This window comes from Excalfactoria chinensis, chromosome 12, assembly GCF_039878825.1.
Source record: "Excalfactoria chinensis isolate bCotChi1 chromosome 12, bCotChi1.hap2, whole genome shotgun sequence".
Lineage (NCBI taxonomy): Eukaryota > Metazoa > Chordata > Aves > Galliformes > Phasianidae > Excalfactoria > Excalfactoria chinensis.
Window position 1 is genome coordinate 11,281,704 of NC_092836.1, and position 22,544 is coordinate 11,304,247.

General features: G+C 42.5%; 1 protein-coding gene across 3 annotated transcripts; it reads left to right on the forward strand.

Annotated features, from left to right (window-relative positions):
- Positions 1-883: 883 nt before the first annotated feature.
- DENND6A (DENN domain containing 6A) lies at positions 884-22,474 on the forward strand. 3 transcript variants are annotated; one of them, XM_072347346.1, is made up of 21 exons: positions 884-930; positions 3,030-3,165; positions 5,678-5,716; positions 5,810-5,852; positions 7,263-7,375; positions 7,625-7,705; positions 8,063-8,168; positions 9,193-9,272; positions 10,580-10,642; positions 11,306-11,361; positions 11,701-11,823; positions 11,999-12,094; positions 14,644-14,738; positions 15,710-15,775; positions 15,870-15,934; positions 16,453-16,542; positions 18,333-18,386; positions 18,472-18,581; positions 19,183-19,285; positions 20,118-20,192; positions 20,661-22,474. In XM_072347346.1, the coding sequence occupies exons 2-21, from the start codon at positions 3,163-3,165 to the stop codon at positions 20,790-20,792; spliced, it is 1,593 nt and encodes a 530-aa protein (XP_072203447.1). In that variant the 5' UTR covers positions 884-930; positions 3,030-3,162; the 3' UTR covers positions 20,793-22,474. The 3 variants fall into 3 exon arrangements, with proteins under 3 accessions (XP_072203447.1, XP_072203446.1, XP_072203445.1); XM_072347345.1 differs by lacking the exon at positions 884-930 and adding an exon at positions 1,168-1,445; XM_072347344.1 differs by lacking the exons at positions 884-930; positions 3,030-3,165 and adding an exon at positions 3,798-4,013.
- Positions 22,475-22,544: the final 70 nt, after the last annotated feature.

The window sequence follows — 22,544 nt, forward strand, 5'->3', positions numbered from 1 at the left end:
GTCGCAGAGCCCGCACTCCGCAGCGGGGATCGGGTCGTGTCACAGGGCGGTCCGCATCTCATCATCATCGTCCATTAAAGCAGACTGGCGCTCCTCGGGCCGGGCTACCAGAGCAACACCGCTTTCCTCCCCGACCCCAGATAAAGCCGAAGCGCTCTACAGCCCCGAGAAGCCGCTCGGCCGAGGAGCTGGGTGAGGCATGGAACGGGCTCGCAGCTCCCCTCTCAGGGCCAGGCCGGCGGGCAGCTCGCTGGGCCCCAGGCGCGCTGACAGCTCGCTGCGGCTCCGGGTCGCTGCCGGCGGGGGGGGGGCAGCTCCAGGAAGTCCCTCCGAAGCCCCCGGCGCGGGGAGCGCCGCTCCGAGGGAGGGGGCGGCCGCGCGGCTCCGCTCAGCCCCTCCGCAGGTGGCCGCTCATGGGGGGCCGCCCCGAGCCTTCTCCGCCCGCCGAGCGCGTCTCCTTCAGGCCCGGCGGTGTGAGAGGGCCTGGCGGCGGGGCCCGCTCGGTAGCGCTGCCTCTCAGGCGGCCGCCGACCGCGAAAACTTTCCTCCGACCTGCAGAGCCGAAAACAAACCGGGTCAGATGCGCTCCCCGCCCGGCGCGGCCCCGCGCCTCCCCCCGGCCCGACGGCGCCCGGCCCCGAGGGAGCCGCGGGGGCGCGGCGGAGCCCCGCTCCCTCCCTTACCTTCAGCGCAGCCGCCGCCATAGTGACTGGAAACCTACCCGGTGTAACAGCCGCGGCGCTGCCGGGGAGGGGCGGGGGTCGGAGGGCGGAGCCGTCCTCAGCGGGGCCCCGACCATAGGGAAGGCAAGGCAAGGCGGCCGCCCCCGGCCGCGGAGCGGGAGGCTGCGCAGGCGCGGGTTCGCCTCCGGCGCCTGCGCGCTGCTCTCGGTGAAGCTGCGGCAGAGGATGAGCGGCCGCCCTCTTCCGGGTGCGCCGCGCGGGGCTGTGAGGGCGGGCGGAGGGTTGAGCGAGCCGGCGGGCTCCTCACAAGCGGGAGAGGAGGGAGGGCGGCTCCGAAAGGGCGCGGCTGGGGCCGGTAGCAGGTGGGAGCGGGGCTGGGAGCTGAGCGGGCTCCGGCTGGCGCCGTCTCGCAGCGCGGCCCGCGGAGCTCGGCAGCCGAGGCTCCCCACGCGTCCCGCTGTGCGCAGCGGCTCGAGCGGCGGTTGTCGCTCTCTCAAGGTCACTCAGCAGCCAGCGCGGAACGGGGCTCTCCAGTCCCAATTCGTTCATAAGTCAGTCCGTATAAAGTCAAACGAGCGGAGATTGTTTGATATGAGAGAGATGGTGGAGCTGCGCCAGCGCTATAATTACCCCGCGACAAGGTGCTGGGATTAGGGAGAGGCGTTCTGTGGTGCCAGGAAGGCCGGGCAGTCCTGGAGCAGAGAAGTGGCGCCGGGCCAGGCAGTGTAGCCAGCAGTGTGTGAGAAACGAGCGGCGCTCGAGGTAAGGCAGCAAAGTGCACAAGAACGAACGCTGACAGGGAGATCTCAGGGTCGTCCTCATGGTTTTTTCTCCTCTTTTTTTTGTCTCTTTATTATTGGGGGAGACCTGATGTGTTGCAGCCTTTTTTTTCTCTGTTCTCCTTCCAATGAGACAAAAAGATAAATAATAAAAAAGCATTGATACGTCTCCTGTTTAGAGCACACAGGATGCCATAGCTCATCAAAAGGAGAACAGGAGCATAAAAGGAGGGTGGGAAAACAGAAATGAAGTCCATCAGGAGTTACACCCAGGGGAAAGAGCGGAAGTAGAAATAATTGATGATATTTGGAATTGGAAAGGGGTAAAAAGCGGCAGCAACAAATGTTGCTGCAGGTGTTGGAATGGAAATAATGTTGCTTGAGAGCGTGTCTTGTGATTTTGTATGTCTGTGTAATAGAAAGGAATTTGAAAGTCAAATCCAAGTTGGAGAAGAAGCATGAACACCTAGGAGGAGTAAGAATCGAGGGGACTGAGTCACAGTAAAGATAAACAGCTGAGCAGTGGATGTATTTAAGTAACGTTCTCTCTAAGTGTTTATGTTTTTGCAGATCTGATTATTGAGAATCAAACATATTTCACGCTGTTTTATCTGCACAACATCTTAAGATCTTTTGTGACCAGCTGGAAAAAATGAATATCCTAAGCTTGCATGTCCTTTAAACTCTAAGCCCCTGTCATATATGTTACAATATCCTGAACTTAGTCTGTCCCTCAAAGAGATCACATTATGACAACTCCAAGGGGCAAGCAATGGCACGTGCCAACTGCTCAGTGCCTTTGGTGCTGCCAGGTGCCTCACTGAGCAGCTGGGTTCTGCCTGTTTTCATCAGGGAGCCTAACCTGAGCCCTCCTCTGCGTGAATGCCAGCTGTCAGAGATGTTAGATGGATATAGATCTCTTTCAGACTGTTGTACTGCTATTTCATATCGTCTCGTGAGTTCAGAAGTTAGATGTGGGCTCATATGTAGGTTAAAACACAGAAGTGGTTCTTTTAGTTCTGCTGACTTGCTGAGAAATAAGATCTGCTGACGAAGGGTGTTTGCTGAGAATTCTGGATTGTGACTGCCTAAAGGAGAAAAAACAGTGAGCATCACTATGGCCAACTCATATTGCTGGATGTGGCGTAATGGTGAGCTGGAGGGCTAGCAAAACGTTCTGCTGGGTTAAGGTTCTCACTGAGGAGGTGTTGTGAAACAACTGCTTGGTGGGAGGCCTTGAGTCAAGGTGAGTTGTTAGGCTTCCTCAGAAGCAGCAGAATTAAGCTGAACTGTCGAAAAGTGACACGTAGTTTCAGAGCAGTAGATTCTTCTGAGTGTCAGTTTGGATGATAACAACGATGTTTAGGTTCATAGCAATCCCTGCTTGTCCGCTAGAGGGCTGGGGGCGAGACTGGCTGGCTCACAAGCTCAGTTTGCTGACCTGTAGTTGCTTTCTATATGCAGTGACTGGAAGTGTATTGTTTTTGGGTGGGACAAGTGGTCTCACAGAGCAGATTAACCAAGGGATGGTGATATTGCTGTGATACTGTGGTGATTTTCTCTACAGTTTATAAACGGTTGGTGAGTTTGAGATGGCGTGAAGGAACAAGAGCTGAAGCAGCTGCAGAGCCTTCCTGCACAGCCGCTAATGCCTCCATATCTTCCTGCATGTCTGCAGTTTGCTTTACCACCGATGGCTTATGGTGAGTGCAGGCTGCTGTATCTTAAACTATTACAATGATAATGTGATTTTGCCTGAGTTACACGTTTGTTCCTCTTTGTCTAGGAAATTGCGATAAAGATGGAAGCATCTTTTAGTTTCTTACGGTTTCATTTTGATAGTTAACCAAATGTCGCTAGTGAATGTTGCTTAAGGAAGAAGTGCATTCAAATACTCCTGTGTTTCCAGTTAAGGACTTACAGCTGTGTTAGCTTGGTGGTGATATCTGCAGCTCCTGGCTGGGAGAAGTGGCAGGTGGCCGCTGTGCAGCCAGCCGGGCCGCTTCTGCAAGCTTAGCAGGTAGCAGCCAGCCCGATGTCCGGTGTGGGAAGCTAAGGGTTACGGGTTAGGAGAGGTTTGGTGTTTGTTGCCTGCTCCTGTGCGATGCTCGGCGCCGTGCAGGATGCGCTGCGGGCCCCGCGCTGCCTGCTGGTCGCTCGGTGATGTCCCGCTCCTCGCTCAGGAGGCGGGCTGCAGCCCTGCTCCGGTTCTGTGTTTCCATACGCCCCCGGCAGTGGTTCGGCTCTCGGCCCCGCTCGCCCCCTCCCCTCCGGCGCCCGCGTGGTCTCTCCCGGCGGAGGCGGCGCGCGGTCACGTGGCTCCCGGCGGCGGGGCCGGGCCGAGGCGGCAGCAGCAGCAGCGGGGCCGCGGGGCGGGGGCAGCGCCATGGCGCTGTGGGAGCCGGGCGCGGACGGCGCCGCGGAGGCCGGGGAGGATGCGGCGGAGGGGCCGGAGCGGGGCCTGCCGCTGCTGCCCTGGGACCGCTTCTCCGCCTGGCTGCACTGCGTGTGCGTGGTGGGCTTCGACCTGGAGCTGGGCCAGGCCGTGGAGGTACGTGAGGGCCCGCGGGCACCGTGGCTCGGGCACGGGTCGCCTCGCCGCTCTCCCCTTTCTACAGTTCCCCCCTTCCCCTCCTCTGGAACGCCCGGCTCTGCGGCGCGGCCCTTCGCCCCGCCGGAATCGGGCACTTCCTCTGGGCGGTGTTGCACAGCCGCGGGGGAAGCTCGGCCGTGCCCGGGGGGAACTGCGGTGGTGTGAAATCCCGCGGCGGGCCGGGCCGGCCGCTGTCCCTGCGCCGGGCGCTCTGACAGCTCCGTGCCGCCGCGCTTTGCCGCTCCGCGCCTGGAGCTGCGCGAGGCAGCCGATGGGGATGGGAAATAAACTGCAGAAATGCCCGTGTTCGGCGGCTTCACGTCCTGTTCCACCGCGCTCAGCGCGTGCCCGTGCAGCAGCCAGCCGGGCCGGAGGGAAAAGCTTCCTCGCTGTGTTTTGTTGTGGCTGGGACGGTGCTATTAGCGGGGGTGCACGTCGGCTGGCTTAGTGCTGCTGTTAGAATCCTTAAAGCGGAGTTGATGTGCATCGTTGGCTGCAGGGGAAATACAGATAATAAACCGGGGTCCTATGGCAGCATCTGCCTTGTTCTCACCTAATGCTGGCAGCAAGCAGGACCGTATTCCTGTGTAACCCAGGACTGAGGCAGAGGTGCTGTGTGGGGGTGAGGGACGCAGGCAGCTCTGGTAGCAGTTCCGTTAATTGTAGCTGAGTGCTTATGTAAAGTGAAACTTAATGTGTGTGCAGAACTATGGCCTGAGTTTTCTTTAGTTGCATTCTTAGTTTCAATTGGAGTCCTAAGAATGAGGTTACTTAGCATTAGAACATATTAAGAGATGCACAAATGCAAAGCAAATGCAATGTAGTTTCAAACTACACAAAAGATTTTATTTCTTCTCTGGAAACTGCTTAGACAGAAGCAGTGCTTTGCCAAAATCTGCAGCTGTAGGGCCTTTTCCCTACAGTTGTGTTGTGAGGGAGGATTCCCAAGTAGCTGTTTTATTTCCTCCAATTAATCACAGCGTTCTAGTTTCTTTCCTTTCACTTATAACAACGTGCACTTACATCTATGGGGAAGTTGGAATTTCTGGCACAGGCTCTATGATGCTGCCTTTCAGGCTGTTTTCTTCCCTGCTCAGCACGTTAGATGACCAGTTCAGGCAGGAAAGATAGTGTGTGTCAGAACAAAGGAAGGGAAGCATTTGGAAAGCAGCCTTCACCAGTTAATCTCAATACAGTGGGTGTTCTGTGATTGAATTCTGATTATCCCAATCTATCTACCCAGTGCAGCAGATTCCAGAGAGTAACACGCTGCCTTTCTATTGTGTCATTGGCTGCATCTTCTAACAGGTTAAATACAAACTACTCTTCCTTAAGACCTGCAGTACCAAATAGCCTGAATTTTTGAGTGTACCTTTATAATCTCCAACTGGCACCCAGCGCTCCTTGTAGAGGTATTCTTTAATCTTTAGTCTCAAAGATCATTAGCTTAAAAAGCATGCGAGTAAGAACAGATGCACAGCATTAATAACTTATCATAGGTAGTAGCCTAAAGCTGAAAAGTATTTGAGAGTTGTAATGTAGGAACACTTAAGAGCAGCTTTTTACTTACGCTTGGTGTATTTTTAAATGAAATACTACCTTTTTCTTTTTTTTTCCTGTAGGTAATATATCCTCCACATTCAAAGCTCACAGATAAAGAGGTAAATAATGGTTGCTATGTAAATATGTCATTTGGCTGTACTTTAGGAATATAAGGAAATGTAACTGTCCTCTTTCTTTTCCCGACTCTTTAGAAAACCAATATTTGCTACTTGTCTTTTCCAGATTCCAACTCAGGTAGGTGCTTTTTTTTTTCCCTTTTGTTCTGTATTCTTCTACTGTTGGACTAACTCTGTTCAACAGGATCAGCAGTATATGCACAGGGTTTGGGATTAAATCCTTCCTGTGGAAACCTCAGTTTTACAATACAAAAAGGTTGCAGATAAGTTTAAAACTATGGTTGTTTGTATTGCAGTAAGGCCTGAGAGTTCTTCAGTTGCTGTGGGTGAAATATCAGGAATGGATGTAAAGCCTTCCTGGTGACATGCATGCAGAAGTTCTAAGGTACTTTGCAAGTGTATATGAAAGAGGTAGATACCTCTTTTAAACAGAATAGTATTTTTTGTCATTGAGGAGAGAAGTGTAAGCACGGAGTTAGGAAACAGATGGAGAGGTTTGGGACCTTCTTCTTGTAAAGATCTAAATGTGTGTTTGCTGAACTGCTAACGGTGAAATGCGCTTCTAAAAGTCAAAAGTGTTTAGAGAGAACAGTCCTGAAGGGAAAATATGTGGAATTTACGTTTTCTTTTCTGTTCTTTTTTGTTGCGTGTGGTCCTGCTTGCTGAATTCTTCTTTCATCTAAATTTTCCTGTTCTGCTGCCAAAGAGGAATTAGAGGCATGTGGCTGATGACTTAGACCACCTGCAGAAAGGGATGGCAGAAGTACAGACATGTCTTTTCACATTTATTTCTTTATCAAAGTCAAAACCTGTAGTAACACATTTGTCCCCATAACTGTGTGTACTTTTGGGTTTTGATTCCTCTGCAGCATAACAACTCTGATATGGAATGATGCATGTGTATGCCTTTAATATACAGGAGCTTTCTTGTATAAATAATATATATAAAAAACAAGCTTCATCTGTTTTCCCCTTTGTCTTTATGTCATTAAAATTAACTTATTTTCTCTTTTCTTGATAACCTGTGGGTAGACAGAGAAAAAGCTTCTGTTATTGAAAATGAGTTGTCGTCTTCCGACTCTCATCGATAATGGTTACAAATTTGTCTAACCTTTGAAAGGTACCAAAGGTACAAAATAATGCATTAGGAACTAAGGCTGCTTTGTTTATTTTCTCCCAACAAGAGTGGTAAGTAAAATGAGCAGAAGTGTACAGCCAGAGCAATAAGGTGTGTAAGAACAGTAGAGCAGCTGTCAGTAGAGCTGTTCAGGGACATAACAGTCTGAATCTTCAAAGCTAACAAACTCAACAACTCTAACAAAGAATAACTCTAACAAAGTAGAGTTATGTTTCTTCTTCTTGATTGAAGAAACCTATTTATTGTTGCCGGAACCAGCTAATTGTTTACTTAACAATATATATACATATATGTATAAACAGGCACAATTGGAGTGCATTTCCTTTTTTCCATGGTCAAATTCTAATGCTGAATCCTGTCATTTGATGTTGATCTTTTCCCCCCATGTAGGTTGTCTTGGCGACACGCAGTTTTGTTTTAGATTTCGACGGTCTTCTGGAAGGAAAGCTTCTGTGTGTTGTTTTCTGGACCACTTGGATAGAGATCTACCAGTTTACTTAAAGGTTGGTGATAAAAGAAAAATAATACTTGTGTGTGTATGTGTGTATGCATATATATATATAAAAGTTCTTCTGGGCAATGTTAATGACTAGGCTAATTCTGAAATCCATGCATGAAAAACAAAGTGTGTGTTCTGAGAGAGAAAGCTGAGCAGATGTTTTTTTGTTGTATGTTGTTATTGTGACAAGTAATGATCAGTTCCACTAACTATTCTAGGAGTTTTCATGGATTTTGGACTGTTTCTTTTGCAGAAAGATCCAGCGTATTACTATGGCTATGTGTATTTCAGACAAGTTCGAGATAAATCATTAAAAAGGGGCTATTTCCAGAAGGTAATTTTGATTTTCCTAGGAAAATATTTATTTTGAAGATAATTACTGTTCAGTGACATCAGGGAAGTGGAATAAACATCTTGCTCTTTTAGCTAAATGCTGTGGCAGTTTGTAGTAACCTGGTCTGATCTTCCATGAGCTTGAGTATGCTCCAGCTCCGCTGTTAGAAGAAAACATATCAAAGCAGAAAGTTGGAAACTCAGGAGATCTGTGTTTGCAGTTGCTTGCAGTCATGTGTAGATGGCTTGTATGTGGGAGGAAAAGTCATGTTTTATGTTCTCCGAGGATAAAAATTAGAACTGTGACAGAAGGGGTTAACTTAAAGTGATATTTTTGTGCTGTTGTTCTTTATTCCAGTCGCTGGTCCTCATCAGCAAGCTGCCATATGTCCATCTCTTTCGCACTGTGCTTAAGCAAATAGCACCAGAGTACTTTGAAAAAAGTGAAGCTTTCCTGGAAGCAGGTAGAGCTGCCATTATGTTGTTCAGAAACACCCCTGTAATATCTTGTATCTGTTATGGAGAAATTGCAAAGTCTGTCACATTTGAGGTTGTGCATTTCTCTTTCTGCAGGGTAGAGGGCTGAAACTTCAGCAAACTGGTTTGATTTCTGGCTAGATAATTGAACAGAATCAGTCTGATTCTGGGTCCTTTTGGGAGGGTGGAAGATCTCCACTGGGGGCTAGCAGTATAAGCAGCTGACATCAGTCCTTGATTTGTACTCATTACAAGTTGAATCCTTTCAGGCATTCTGACAGTTGTTCTTAGGCAGCTGCACATATGTCTTCTTCTTGGGCTGGCAGAGAGTGTGTTTGTTTTGCCCAAACAGGAGCAGCAACGGGGCAGTGCTGCTAAATGGTCCCTCAGCCTGCCATACAAAATTCCTGCCTTTGTACTTATCCTCAGCAGAAATCGGTGGAAACCGTCCTTAATGAAAGAATTGTTTGTAATCACCTGTAGGTAAACAGGGTTTTTTGGCAGTTTTACGAACAAAGTAAGTTCTAGAAGAAAATAACTACTAGAATTAGTAATGACACTTAATCATTTTCAACAAAATGCTAGAAGGCCTGCTATGCAAACTTCTTTGTTATGATCTCCAAAGACATTTTTATTCCCCCAACTACTTGCATTTCTCTCTCCTATGATAGCTACTTGCGTGTTGTTCACAGTTTTTTAACATGTACTTCCAAGGATTTCCGTAACATTCTTTCAATGAATTGTGAACCAGGTCACTATAAATGGAAGACGAGATAATAGTGTTTTCTTGAAATGAAAACCTTCATAGTTCTGGTGAAATAATACATGAGAAATGTCAACTGTGTTGTAAGACTTTTTCAAAGTATGGAACAAAGAAAATACAAATAACACTGTTGTGAGGTATTAGAACTTAACATTTCAGTGTGCACTAAGATGGCTACAATACCATGAGTTATTGCACATACAAACTAGTTATAATTTGTACTTTGTCTATTGTTATTTTTCTTTAAGTCTGTAGTGATGTTGATCGTTGGCCACCACCAATTCCAGGGCAAGTATTACATTTGCCTATTATGGGTGTCGTAATGAAGGTAAGAACTTTGGCACTACTTTTCCCTGACAATGTTTTCCTCCCCATTTACTGTGTGTACTCGCTGTACTCTGCCTTGTTTTCAGTGTCTCATACTTGACAACAGGAACAGACTTACACTCCACTCTTGATTATGTTCTCCTTGATTAGCGAGTAATCTTTTTTAGTTCTTGTGGATATTAGAGAGATTCCAGATCACTACTAGTTGTGGTGTCTATATTAATCTTCTGGTATTTGCAGGAGATTAGCAGGAGATGCTAATTGTATTTGCCAAATAAAATATTAAGTATCACTTGAAAATACTGAGAATTCAATTCTGGTCAAGATGGAAAGAAAAAAATGTATATATATAGAACTGACCTCTAAGGTCATCAAGTCCAGCTGTTAACCCAGGGCTGCCAGGTCTTCTATTAAATCATGTTCCTAAGAGCCACACCTACAAATCTTTTAAATAATTTTGGGGGCAGTTACTCAACTACTTCCTTGGTCAGACTGTTCAGTGCTTCACAACCCTCTCTTAGGAAATCTTTTGTAATATCCAACCTAACCTTCCCCAGTGCAATTTGAGGCCCTTTCCTCTTGTCTGCTCACTTTCTTACTTGGGAGATGAGACCGACCCCCTCCTCACTGCAGTCTCCTTTGAAGTAATTGTACAGACTGATAAAGTCTCCCCTGAGACTCCTTTTCTCTGGTCTAAGTAACTCCAGTTCCCTCAGCTGCTTTTCCTAAGACTTGTTTTCTAGACATTTTACCAGCTTTGATGCCCTTTTTCAAAGAGACTCCAGCATCTCAGTACCTTGTAGTGAGGGGGTCCAAAACTGAACACAGTATTTGTGGTGCTGCCTCACCAGGAGCTGAGTACAGGGGAGTAATCACCTCCCTAGTACTGCTGGCCACACTGTTTCTGATACAAGCCAGGATGCTGTCAGCCTGCTTGGCCACCTGAGTACACCGCTGGTTCATATTCAGCTGGCTGTTGACCAAAACCCACAGGTCCTTTTCTGCCAGGGAGCTTTCTAGCCACTCTTCCCTCAGGCTGTAGCGCCATACAGGGTTGTTGTGACCCAAGTGAAGGACACTGCACTTAGCCCTGTTGAATCAAATACACTTTGTCTCCACCTATCTGTCCAGCCTATCCAGATCCCTCTGTAGGACCTTCCTGCCTTGTGGACATTCTGTAGAGCAAGTTAAACATTGTTCTGTATAACACTGTCTTTAAATGTTGCAGCTTGTCTATAAGTGATTATTTTAGGTCACTCCTGGTTTCAAGGCAAGGAAAAGGAATTATTTTCTCTCTTTCTTTCAAAGCTGCGAATTCCAACATACCGTGACAAGCCTGGAACGACCCCAATAGTACAAAATATGCACCAGGTAGAGATCAGATACTGCTATTGTATATAGTTCTAAGACAAAGCTAAACAGTTGTCTTTGTTGATTTTGTTGTGCTTTTTTTTTTGTTGTTACTTGTTCATAAAAGCTTGGTAGCAAATCCCCGTATATTTTGCTGGTAATGGAATTCAGTGTCTTTGAAACTTCAAATAGAAGAATCTAGTGTTGGATTCTTAATGCGAAAGGTGTTTAAAGCCAATTATACCAGGCACTTGAGATGACAAGAGTTGTCCACTTCAGGGTAGGGATAGTTGGCTAACAAAATTAACAACTTAAATGTCCTTTTAATGGGTACAACTGTACTCTACTATGTCTGAAGGACAAAAGACACATTCAAAATCTTTGTCCAGGTAGGGTGGTTGTATAACAAATCTGTGTCTTCCTATGCTGTGCTTCTCTTGTTTGAAACACATCAGTGTGTTGTATTGCTTTAGCACTGAAAGCTGCATGCCTATGTGGGGAGGTGATGCTAGGAGAAACTTACTTTTAGCATAATAAAAAGTTACTTATGGACTTACTGTACTGCATACTGCAGTAATTATTAAGTACAGTAGTGATATATACTGTATGTACTGTAAGCACTTAAGGGAAAGTTTTAATTAATAGCTGTCATGACTAAAAAGCTAGTATTGTGATGTCTTTCAGGCAGATGCTCAGATCTCTATGACCTTACCAACTGTTCATGAAGTAGATCTTTTCAGGTAGGAATTTGAACTAATTTATTCCTAACTCTGAATCTCTACAAGTTAAATATTAATGAGGATTCCATAACACATAGCTCATAGGTCACAAGCTAATGCTTATCAGTCTTATTTTTAATACTCTTTTTCTGTAAAGTTACCTAAAAAAAGAATTCAGTCAATGTGTGGTTTGAAACTGAAATAAATAAGTTTGTTAAATGTTACCTTTTGCAATGTTATTTTATATTTTTTCTTATGATTCATATTCTCTTGGAAACCTTATTTTTACCCAGTTACTAACCAAATACACATTCCTTCTGGTTACATTATGTATACTAAAATCCCTCAATCTCATTGTAGGTGTTTCTGTCCAGTGTTCTTTCACATTCAGATGCTCTGGGAGTTAGTGCTGCTAGGAGAACCACTTGTTGTCATGGCACCATCACCAGCAGAATCTTCAGAAACAGTGTTGGCTCTTGTGAGGTAAATGTAGGGGAGCTGCCGGACAGATGACCAAGTGAGTCATTGTCAATGGCAGCTGAGTGCCACTTGAGCGTATCTGAATATACCAGAGCCTTGTAAGTTTTAAATTTGATTTTTCTTTAATGAAACTTTCCATTGTATAGATACAAAAGCTTCTTATCTTTCTACCTTGCAGTTGTATTTCACCCTTGAAGTACTGCAGTGATTTCAGGCCATACTTTACCATCCATGACAGTGAATTCAAAGAATATACAACCCGCACACAAGCTCCGTAAGTAAACCAAACTTGCTGTGAAGGTGTCTTTCAAAGCTGCTTGTAACCCTAAATCTGCCTTAAACTATCCTGAATTTGTTATTAGTGAATTATGTTTAGACTGTTCCTTTTTAAGAACGATCTTATAGTATACAGCAGCTGACTGTCCACGTTGTCATTAGTTGAGGCAGTCAGTCCATCCGAGAATAAATTATCTTCACTAAGTTTGTCAGAAAAGTGTTGTAAGTACTTGAGAATTATTTTCTTATTTTTTTTTTGTAAAGCACGATTCTCACATCTCCTTTAAGGACTCCTTGTCACTTATTTTTATGTCCTAATTTTTTTTTCCCCACAGTATACACCTACTGTATTTCTTGTGTTATTTGAATGCAGCTTGATGTGGGTATAAGCAATGTATGTTAGATTTACTGATCTTTTTTAAACATTTTTTTTCCTAATGTTTGAACAGACAGTGGTCACTGTGTTCACTTTTCTGATTGGGTGTTTTTTACTGTATTTTTCCTCTTATTAAAAACAACAACAAACCAAACCCAAACAAAAAACATTGCTAGAGATGCAGCAGTGGAAAAACATCTAAACATAGGCATTGTGCTCACAATTGTATCCCATGGGGATAGTTATGCAGTATGTAATTTAATTTCTAAAAATAATTTCAAGAAGAATTAGGTAACCTTCAGCCACCCATGTTATATAAATACATGCTTAGCAAAATAGATAGCTTAAGAACCTTAGTATGTGAAATGGAGCTGGAATTTCTCTGGCTTTCTTATGAAAAATAAAAACATGAAAGAACTGGAAATAGGCAGTGCTTCTGAGAAGGGTGCTTGCGACTGTGCACAAAATAGGCATGAGATGTGTTAATTCTGTGTGAAGTTAGGCTGCACGTAACATCCCTAGGGCTGTGCTTGAGAATCAATTTATTTCTTATGTTGATTGTTTTTTCTTGTGACAACAATAGGAACGTAAGGTTAGCCATCACAAATCGAGTACAGCAGAAGAAAGTGTTGAGATGGTTTTATGGATAATGGTCTTTATTGTTGTTTTGGAAAAGAATGTAAACTGTGCATGATAACATGGAGAAATTATGAACAATATTTGCAGATCCCAGTGAATTTAAATGAATAGTACTAATGAGTTAAGTGGGATGGTATAAACATCAATAATAACGAAACTGAATTCAAATGAGTGGGGAACGAATATGTAGTAAATATCTGAAATAAAATGTTTCCAGATGGACACGCTTGAACAGCAGCGAGTTTCAGAACAGGTGATTTGCTGGTGGAGGCTGAGTCAGTATAAACAAGAGAAGACTTCAGAGAAACTGATGCAATTTGGCACCACTTGTTCTGTGGTGTAATGGGGCTGAGGGATGAAAATTGCTATTTTCATAGCCCAGACATGGTACAAAGTGACAGAGCTGTGTGTTGGATTTTTGTGCTGTCTCTGAATGCCTCATGAGTTTAGAAAATACATATTGCTATAATTAGCAAGTGGAGGGAGGAAGGCAAGTAAAAAATAGGTATAAAATCGCACAGAAATGTATGCCTGTTTGTCATCATGGTATAATCATATTTAACTGTTTCTCCCCACCTTTCCCTAAGAAACAGGAAACTTATTAAGAACAATGTTCACAATATAACATAGTGTGAGTCTTTTAAGACTAATCTGAAGAAGTGACAATAACCTATTTTATTACAGTAGTTCCAGTGAGGTTGCAACTGTATTCTCTCCTTAGCTAATATGTGGTTATAAAATGGATGGCATCCGCTATATGGAAGAATACAGCACTAATATGATGTAATGTTAATATAAATCCCAAATCGTGCATCCCTATGCTGTAATGGCAGCCCTGAGGTATTACTGCCTGTTGTTCTCTGGCTCTCTGTATGCATCCTCAAAGCCAGATTTAAAGAGTAGGCGGGAAAACCTGAGAGGTTGCAGGCTTGGGAACAATGCTATGAGTGTTCTTGTACTTCTCCATCTGATAATTGCTTTCTTACAAAGGACACTGAAGTGTTGGAAAGGAAGCAGATCAGCAAGTGTCTCTTTGCATCCTGTTGTCATCTGAGTGGTAGCTCGACTGAAAGTCTTGTATATTAAGTTACTCAAGGATTAGTCATAATCAGATCTTGAATCATAGCAGTTTCCCTTTCTAATATAGGGCCAGATTCCTGATCATTTAAAACAAACAAAACCCTGGGTAATAACTTAGATATTACCCTGTTCTCATTATTTTAAGTGGGCAGAATAGATCCAAGAGTCTCAGTAGAAAGTACAGGGGATTGGACTTGATGATCTCTGGAGGTCCCTTCCAACCCCTACAGTTCTGAGATTCTGTAAGGCACTTCTATTGCCGTTTAGATTTTGAGACATCTCTTCAGCCATTTTCTAAAACTTGGAAACTTTGGTAAGCTTACTTTTAACTTAGATTTAACTTTTGAAAATCAATATAAAAACAAAATAACTTCAAGTTAGTGCTGACCTTTAGTGTTCATTAAGGCACGCATTTTTGCTGTCCTATTTTAAACACTGTATTGTTTTTCTAGACCGTCTGTCATTCTAGGGGTGACAAATCCTTTTTTTGCAAAAACTCTCCAGCATTGGCCCCACATCATCAGGATTGGAGACATTAAACTTCCAGGTAAAGCATAAATGTTATCTGAAATCCTGTCTGACAAGATCTGCGTGCTTGTTTATGAACAAACGTGTAATTGGGTTTAGTGAATTCAGTTTATTACTAACCAAATGCTCGTAGTTATAAATCTGCTCCTCAGTGAAATTAGGCTTTTTAATACTATGTCTTGTACTGCCAAATCTAGTATAATATTTTGAAAAGATGGCAATATTAATTACTAACCATGTTTAAGTTTTCATTCATACCAAGTCCTGTATTTGTGTTGAGAAACTTCTGGTTTAAGTTTAGGATTAGCAAGATGTAACAAATCAGTCACAGCAACTGCAGAGAAATTAGGACCCATTGAAAAAAAAAATAATAAAAAAATCCATGTTGATAAATTAATCTTGTAATGTTCCAGTAATTATTGATGGCTTATGGTAGATATTTCAGTTGCATAATTGAGTAGAGTTTTAATGTAATATTTCGTATTGTGACTTGCAAGTCTGTAATAAAATTCTGTAGTCCTCTGGTTATAATGTGGAATTCCTGCACATAGCTGTTTGCTGTGACTGGTTGAGTGCTGCAAGCAGGAGGTATAAAATATCCCGTTAGGATAATGCATCGTGGAATTTGTACAAATGAGCTACTTTGCATTTACCACAGTAATTCAGGATTAGGAGCTGCCTTCAGTTCAGTGTAAGGAAGGAAGTTTTTGCTTTACTTCAAAATATATCATTTTTGTCCAAGCTTTACAACACCTCTTTCAGAAGGAGAGAAGGGAGGAGGAAAACAAACCGCAAGCTGTTCTGTGGTTAGGATCTAAAAACTACAATCCTCCTTTTTGTTTCCTTTCTTCTTTTTCATCCCACTCCTCTGTTCCTGTAGGATTTTATACCATTATTTTTTCTGAAGTCAAACATCCAACTAGATAAAAGGGAAGTTCTGGCTGCTGAGGTTCCAGGATTGTTAACAGGTGGCTTTGAATGTTTTGGCAGGTGATGTTCCAAAGCAGGTGAAAGTGAAAAAACTGAAGAACTTAAAAACTTTGGACTCCAAACCTGGTAATAAAGTTACCTAAGAGTTAAATCACCGATATTTGTAGTTTTAAAAAAGCATAATTTCCTTTGGCTATATGCTGCTACCTTTTTTCTTCAGGTGTTTATACCTCTTATAAGCCATACTTGAACAAAGATGAAGAAATTGTTAAACAGTTACAAAAGGTAATACTGTAAGTCTCTTAATGGAAACTGTATTGCATGCTGCCCTGCAATGTTCTCATTTAGAGCTGAGCTCTGTCTACTAATCACAATGAAACTGCATTCTGATTCCTTTGCCCCAGTTCATAACTGAATAGATACTTAGATATTCTCATTGTAGAAGAAAGGCCTTCTTGTTAGCAGTTTGCATAACTAAATGAGCTGTAAAACTCAAGAGGCATGATAATTTAGGTAATTGAAGTGTCAGATCAGTTCATCTGTTTTGACTTCTTCACCTCGCTGCCATCCCCCTCACATCTTTGGTCTATATATAAATTTCATGCATGATCAAGAACCAGAGCTTCCCAACTTGTAACTGAAAATCAGCAATTGAAGGATTGATCTTGTTGCTTTCTTTTCATGTTTCAGCATGGGAGTGCAATAAATGAGCTTATGGCAAATGTACCCACGACTACTGGAATATTATTGTTTTAATATTTTCATATCCGTAATGACAGACTTTGTGATTTTTTCTTTTTAAGGGTGTGCAACAGAAACGTCCGACGGAAGCACAAAGTGTGATTCTTCGGCGGTACTTTTTGGAATTGACAGAAAGTTTCATTATCCCTTTAGTAAGTCATTAGACTTCGTCTGTTCTTACATTGATTTCTTAAGGTAGCTGGGGGGATAATACAAGTAGTCTTAACACATAGCAGATTCCCAGCAACCTCTGCAAGTTCAGTTGGCTCTAGAAGACGCTATTCAGATTTTTATGAAGGAGAGACTGACTTGTGTTAAAGGCTGAGATGCATCTGCTTGCTGTCTATCAGGGTGTCACACATTAAAAAATAAATAATTCACTGAATCAGACTAATTTAGTTTACAGCATCTTGCTCTTTGGGAAACGGCAGGTATCTGTTGTTTTGCTCTTTAAATGTGGTGTTTTTCACCTGTCCAAGTCACTGCAGCTAAGCTGAGGAGCCAGATTTTGCCTAATTTCTAGCTAGGACATGGGGTCTGTTGGAATGCTAAATGTTCATTGCATTGTTTTTAATTCTTCATTGAAATTAGAGTTAGCTGAAATAAACTTAAATATAGGATTTCTTTTTTACTGTAACAGTAAAAACTTACCATATCGGTAAGTAATTGGACATCTTGCTCTACTGGCTACAAGCTAATGGTGTAGCTTTATGCTGACAAACGAATATTGAGTTGAGGTTGTTGAACCCATGCAGACTAACAGTTTGGGGGGCTTTGACTTGCACTGAAATTGAAATCTGCCATCTCTTTTATAACCAAATTGGATGATGATAGATGTGTTTTAACGTGCTCTTACTTGGCATTTGGAGTTATGAAGTCCCAAATGCTTCTGTGCAAAGTTAAGACATTTCTCTGGACAAGTGTTTATAACTGGGAAGCGATACTTCAAGCATTAGATTTTATATACCTGCTGTTTCCTTCAAGTGCTCTCTAATTGCTTTGTTGATCACCTGAACTTTTCAGTGTTTTAGAGCATGCCATGATTAGACTGAATTTCTGTTTGCCCATGGATGTTAACTGTTAGAGGAGGTTTTCCTTAGTATGTCTTCTGCTTCTTTTTGAGTTAGGATGAACACGTAGGGTGAACCTAAATCCTCTCTCTGGCATATCCACTGCTGTGTTCACACTTGCACTTCAACCAAGAAAATGAATTAATGTGTTACAAGTCTTAAATGCACAGGTTGAGATCATCCTCTTCATTCTTTGCCTCAAAAAAAGTACCGGGGGAGCTTTGTTTTATCAAAAGATAGAACCAGGGTTTTCATAATATTATCAAAGCTGATCATGTTCATGGATCAAAACATAAGACTGCCTACAGATCTTAAAGATGAGTAAGAGATTGTGTCAGCCTGCTTGTGTGATCTGGCAAGGTGGAGCTGCCTCCTGTAGTCAGACCTTAAGCTTGACTCTACCACTGGCTGCCAGTGCCTTTGCCAAGCACTGTTACTGCAGAGTGGCCAACAGCTGGTGCAGCAGCTGGACTCTTTAAGACACACTTCCAAATACCTTTGATGCAAGAGGTTATTGTTTGGAATCACTCCTGATATGAAGGTACCTGTGGACTACCAAAATAGGAAAAGAAACTGTTTGCTAGTGGCTGGAGTTCAGTGTATTTATTCTGTATGTATGTTTCCTTCCTTTCCTGCTTTGTCTTTTCCCTGTGCTGTTGTAGAACTGAGCAAATGTCAGCTTCTGTAGCTGAGAATTATAAATGGAATTAGATAAGCTCCTCCTTATATTCTTATGTGGTAAATATGCATTGACCCCACCCTGTACCAGTACTTAGAAAACTCTGTGGTCACAAGTGATAAGTAAATATACACGTGGACTGTGTATCTTAAATACTGGTTATGCAAACAACCTTTATTTTTTCTTTCCTTAGGAACGTTACGTGGCAAGCCTAATGCCTTTGCAAAAATGTATATCACCGTGGAAGGTATGGAAAGTACAGATGGAATGAGATGGAGATTGATAGAGAGGACAATTACTGCATGCTAATGATCTCTTTTCTCTTTTTATAGAGTCCACCACAGCTGAGGCATTTTAGCCAAGATGATTTCATGAAGACGCTGGAAAAAGCGGGACCACAGCTCACCTCTGGTTTAAAGGGAGACTGGATAGGACTTTACAGGTCATTTATTCTATCAACATTAAAAACAAAACGAACAAAAAAGACACATCGGTTATATCAAAATTATTTTCCTGAACAAGCTATTAGCACTGGTTTGAGTAAGACTTTGAGACCGACTTTTTGAATCTATGCTTTGATAGAAATTGAAAATGGTTACTGTAGTTTACTTGCTCAAATCGGGTTCTTTAACCCATTAATAGTAACCACAAGATGCTACTAACACTGTAGCTGTGTGCCAAAGAATACTCTCTTTGGCATGGATGTGTGGAGGGAAGGCCTGGTTCTAATTTGATACTTCCAATCAGACACTAAAATGGGGATATTTAAAACTCAGCCTTGTTTTGTTCCTGACAACATTCCTAAAGTTTATTGTCTTTCAAACACCTTTTCTTTACATTTTTTTTTCCCCCTCAGTCCTTTTCTGGATTAACAAAAGCTGCTGTTAGACTCTATTTCAGAATGCTCAGACAGCAAACAAAGGAAGGGTTCCTAATACCGTCTTCGACTCAAATGTAACTGCTGTACTGTTGAAGATGTAGGAAACTTATCAGAATTTTAATTAAAATATATAATTTCTATTTTTCTGCTGTGTTTTTTCCAGGCATTTTTTGAAATCACCGAACTTTGATGGCTGGTTTAGAAGCCGGCAGAAAGAAATGACGCAGAAGTTGGAGGCACTTCATTTAGAAGCACTCTGTAATGAGGTTAGAAAAATGGGTGGTCACAGTTGCAGAACATGAGTTGGCTGACCAAGCGCAGCCTAGGACTAACATTTAAAAAAGAAGGGCAGTTTGAAATGAAGTTTACTTTTGCGTAATGATTGATCACATGTAAAGCACCTCCGGTATTTTTTTGGTTGTAAATAATATTTTCAATTTTACTTTTTTCATCATATTTGATAATGTGTTGACTCATTTGATTTCTGTCCTTTATGTTCTATTTCTCATAAACTGTATCTCAGCTCAAAGCGTGTTACAACTTTTAAGGTATAAACTGAGTGGGTACCACGGCAAATAGACATATATAGACAATATAGAGTTATGGATAGGAAATAAGCCTGTAACTGATCCAAAGTTAGAACCTGAGAAGTGAAGTTTGTTGCTGGTAGATAATATAATGCCACATACGTGATCTTCTGTTCTAAGATCCACCCTTATCCACTATGTGGTAGGTATCCCATAATGCCCTGGTACTATTCCAATCTGTCATCATGCTGGCCAATGTGATTTGGTAAATATTCACTGCCGTTCTGTCTTCTAGATGCTATTTAAGCTAAGCCCGTTTGGCATGAAGCTTTTTAGATTTGTTTCTATTGTGGTTTGGTCCTGCTGTCCTTCTGTGCTAAGTCCTGGGCAAACATGCAAATAAAACTGTGTAGTTCAGATACAGTATGTGAGTAAAATGAATTAAGTAAATGGCATTAGAATAAGGGAAAGGAGAAGACCTACTCTGAACTGTAGGTGTAAATTAATACTGGTCTTGAAAATTGTATGTATCGCCATAAATACACCAATATTTCACTTTTATTTTTATTAGAACTTGGTTTTCTGGAGTCAGAAACACACTGAAGTAGAAACAGTTGATCTTGTCCTGAAGTTAAAGAATAAACTGGTAAGTGAACTGAATGTGGCTACAAATTGTTTTGCTAAACAAGGCAGAGGTATTAAGGACTGAAGTTTCCAGGTACTTAATGAAAATGTTTTTTGAGATCTGGGTTCAAAATTGGTCATTTTAAAGCAAAACACAAAACACTTCAACCTGGGAAGTTAGCTGGTGTCTCAGCTCAGCCGGTTGTGTTAGCATTGCACAGACCTCTGTGTCTACTTTGGGTGGGAGTCAGGCTGAACGCTCAGGGAAGCAGAGAACCAGACTTTACTGTGATTGCTGGAAGTCCAACTGAGCATTAGTTCCTGCTGGTAGGTGGGTGTGGAGAAAACCTGGCCTCGACCAGCAGGTCCCATTTTGCTTTGTTAAACAATGAGGGATTCATTTTCTGTGTTTGCTAATAGGTCATTTTGGTGTGTTTTGAGGTAAAGTGGCATTTTTGGCAGAAGTCACACTTTGTTGTACCTTGTGCAGTTGCAGGCTGACAGAGAACATCTTCCTGTGAAAACTGACACTCTGAAAAAGCTGCAGACACACATCCATGATATTATACTCACTCTTCCAGACGACTTGCAGGACATCTTGCTCAAAACTGGCACAACGTGATTTCTGCTGTGTGTGTGTGAGTGCAGGAAGCAGGTGAACGTAGTATCACAGAAGACGGTGGCTTACAAAGTTCAGTAACACTACAAAGGGACTTTACTACCGGTATGGTCCACTGTAATATTCTCACTGTTTTTCCCACTTAAGTACCAGTGCAACTAAAGGGATTCCTGTGTCTAATCATGTTTGAAATAAGTGCTCTTAAAGAAAAATCTGTGGGCATCTGAAACTATTCCACAGCGTAGGACCACAGTGCAGTGCTGGCACTGCAGAATGTTTTCTAATTGGTGCTGCTATACCCAATGCTGTTAACTCAGGGGTAAGCAATATTGATCCTGTTGATGTAGTATCTGATTGCTTTCCTTTTTAAAACAAACAGTGGCATAATGTGTGACTCGGTCAGTACACGTTATACTGAGGGATTTTACTGATAGACCATCAATGGCTTACAAAACTGTTTCAGGGACAGCTGAAATAATCCCAATGGTTCTTAACTATATCTTCCTTTCACCTTCTGATCCTCTCTCCAAAGACCGTATTAATTTAGCATCTTTAAAGAAGAGAAGGCAGCTGACAAACATTTCCTGAAATCACTTCTGTTTGATGTTGGTTGATTAGGGTGCTTTTATTCACATGCCTTAAATGAATATCAAGTAACTGCATACCAGTTTGTGGTTTTAAACTGCTGACGTTCAGGATTTAAAGTGGCTCACTAGTGTAGATGTATTCATCACAGTGAATCGATTGGTGTTTGATACAGAATGTAACGTCAGTGATTTCAGTGGTTACCGACACATGGATTGCTTCAGCTGGGCACCACGGTTGGCTTCTGATGGAGGCTTTTAGAAATGTATATTTTTTATTTTTTCGGTGTTAATTTTTACTTACAACAATAGGGTCAGTGAGGAGCTGACGGGGGGGAGAAGACGATGCTGACCTTAGCTGACAAAAGCCTATGGAGAGGTCAAACTGTGGTGAGGGAAGATGGTAGAGGGACATTATTTTTGGTATATGCATATAGCAGATGTGCATAAAAAACTAATTCTCTGTACTAAGCAACAGTTGTGATGTTCGTCTCCTTGAGCACGATCCGGCGGTAGGTCAGCACTCAGCTGCTCTGCAGGGTTGTGCTTTGACCCATTTCAAGTCGAATCAACCTGATGCTGTGGTGTACACACAGCATACGCTTCTACATGGCGAGTGGATCAGTTATCAAAACCATGTGCTTTTAAGGGCTTGGGTGGAACTTCTAAACACGTGACCTTGTAATCCTGCTCTAAGAAAGTGCTTTTGTATAATGAGTATTTCATACCGTCTTTCTAAAAATATCTTATTTAGATACAAAGCGCCGTGACTATTTTTATGGAAATACGTATTTTAATACTGTTCTGGTTTGTATACAGTTAAACTTTATGTCATGAATAAGGTATGTATCGTGCTACTCAAACTCCACCACTTCAGCATTAACTTCTAACCTGGAATTTTGTTTGCACATCCCGATGAATATAATTCCTAATTCAGAAATGAATAAGAGGCCGTTCTTATCCTGAAGCTAACCTGGAGCACTGTGTGGTTCCTTGGGATGCTGTAAACTGGTAACAACCACCAGAACTGTTGTCACAGGACTGCAATACTTATTTTTGTAAAAGAAAATAAAGACTTTCAGTTTTTGGAAGTGACATTGCATCATGGGTGTGATTTTCCTCCTTGATGTAAGCAAGGCTGCTCAGCAGCTTGTAGAGGTGGCTGCTGTGT

Bases quoted from the DNA above. Each gene is read 5' to 3' on its own strand.
- DENND6A (XM_072347344.1), top strand. From the start codon at position 3,849: ATGGCGCTGTGGGAGCCGGGCGCGGACGGCGCCGCGGAGGCCGGGGAG. The intron at 10,643-11,305 runs GTAGAGATCAGA...GATGTCTTTCAG, and splicing joins TAGTACAAAATATGCACCAG to GCAGATGCTCAGATCTCTAT. The intron at 15,935-16,452 runs GTAATACTGTAA...TTTCTTTTTAAG, and splicing joins TTGTTAAACAGTTACAAAAG to GGTGTGCAACAGAAACGTCC.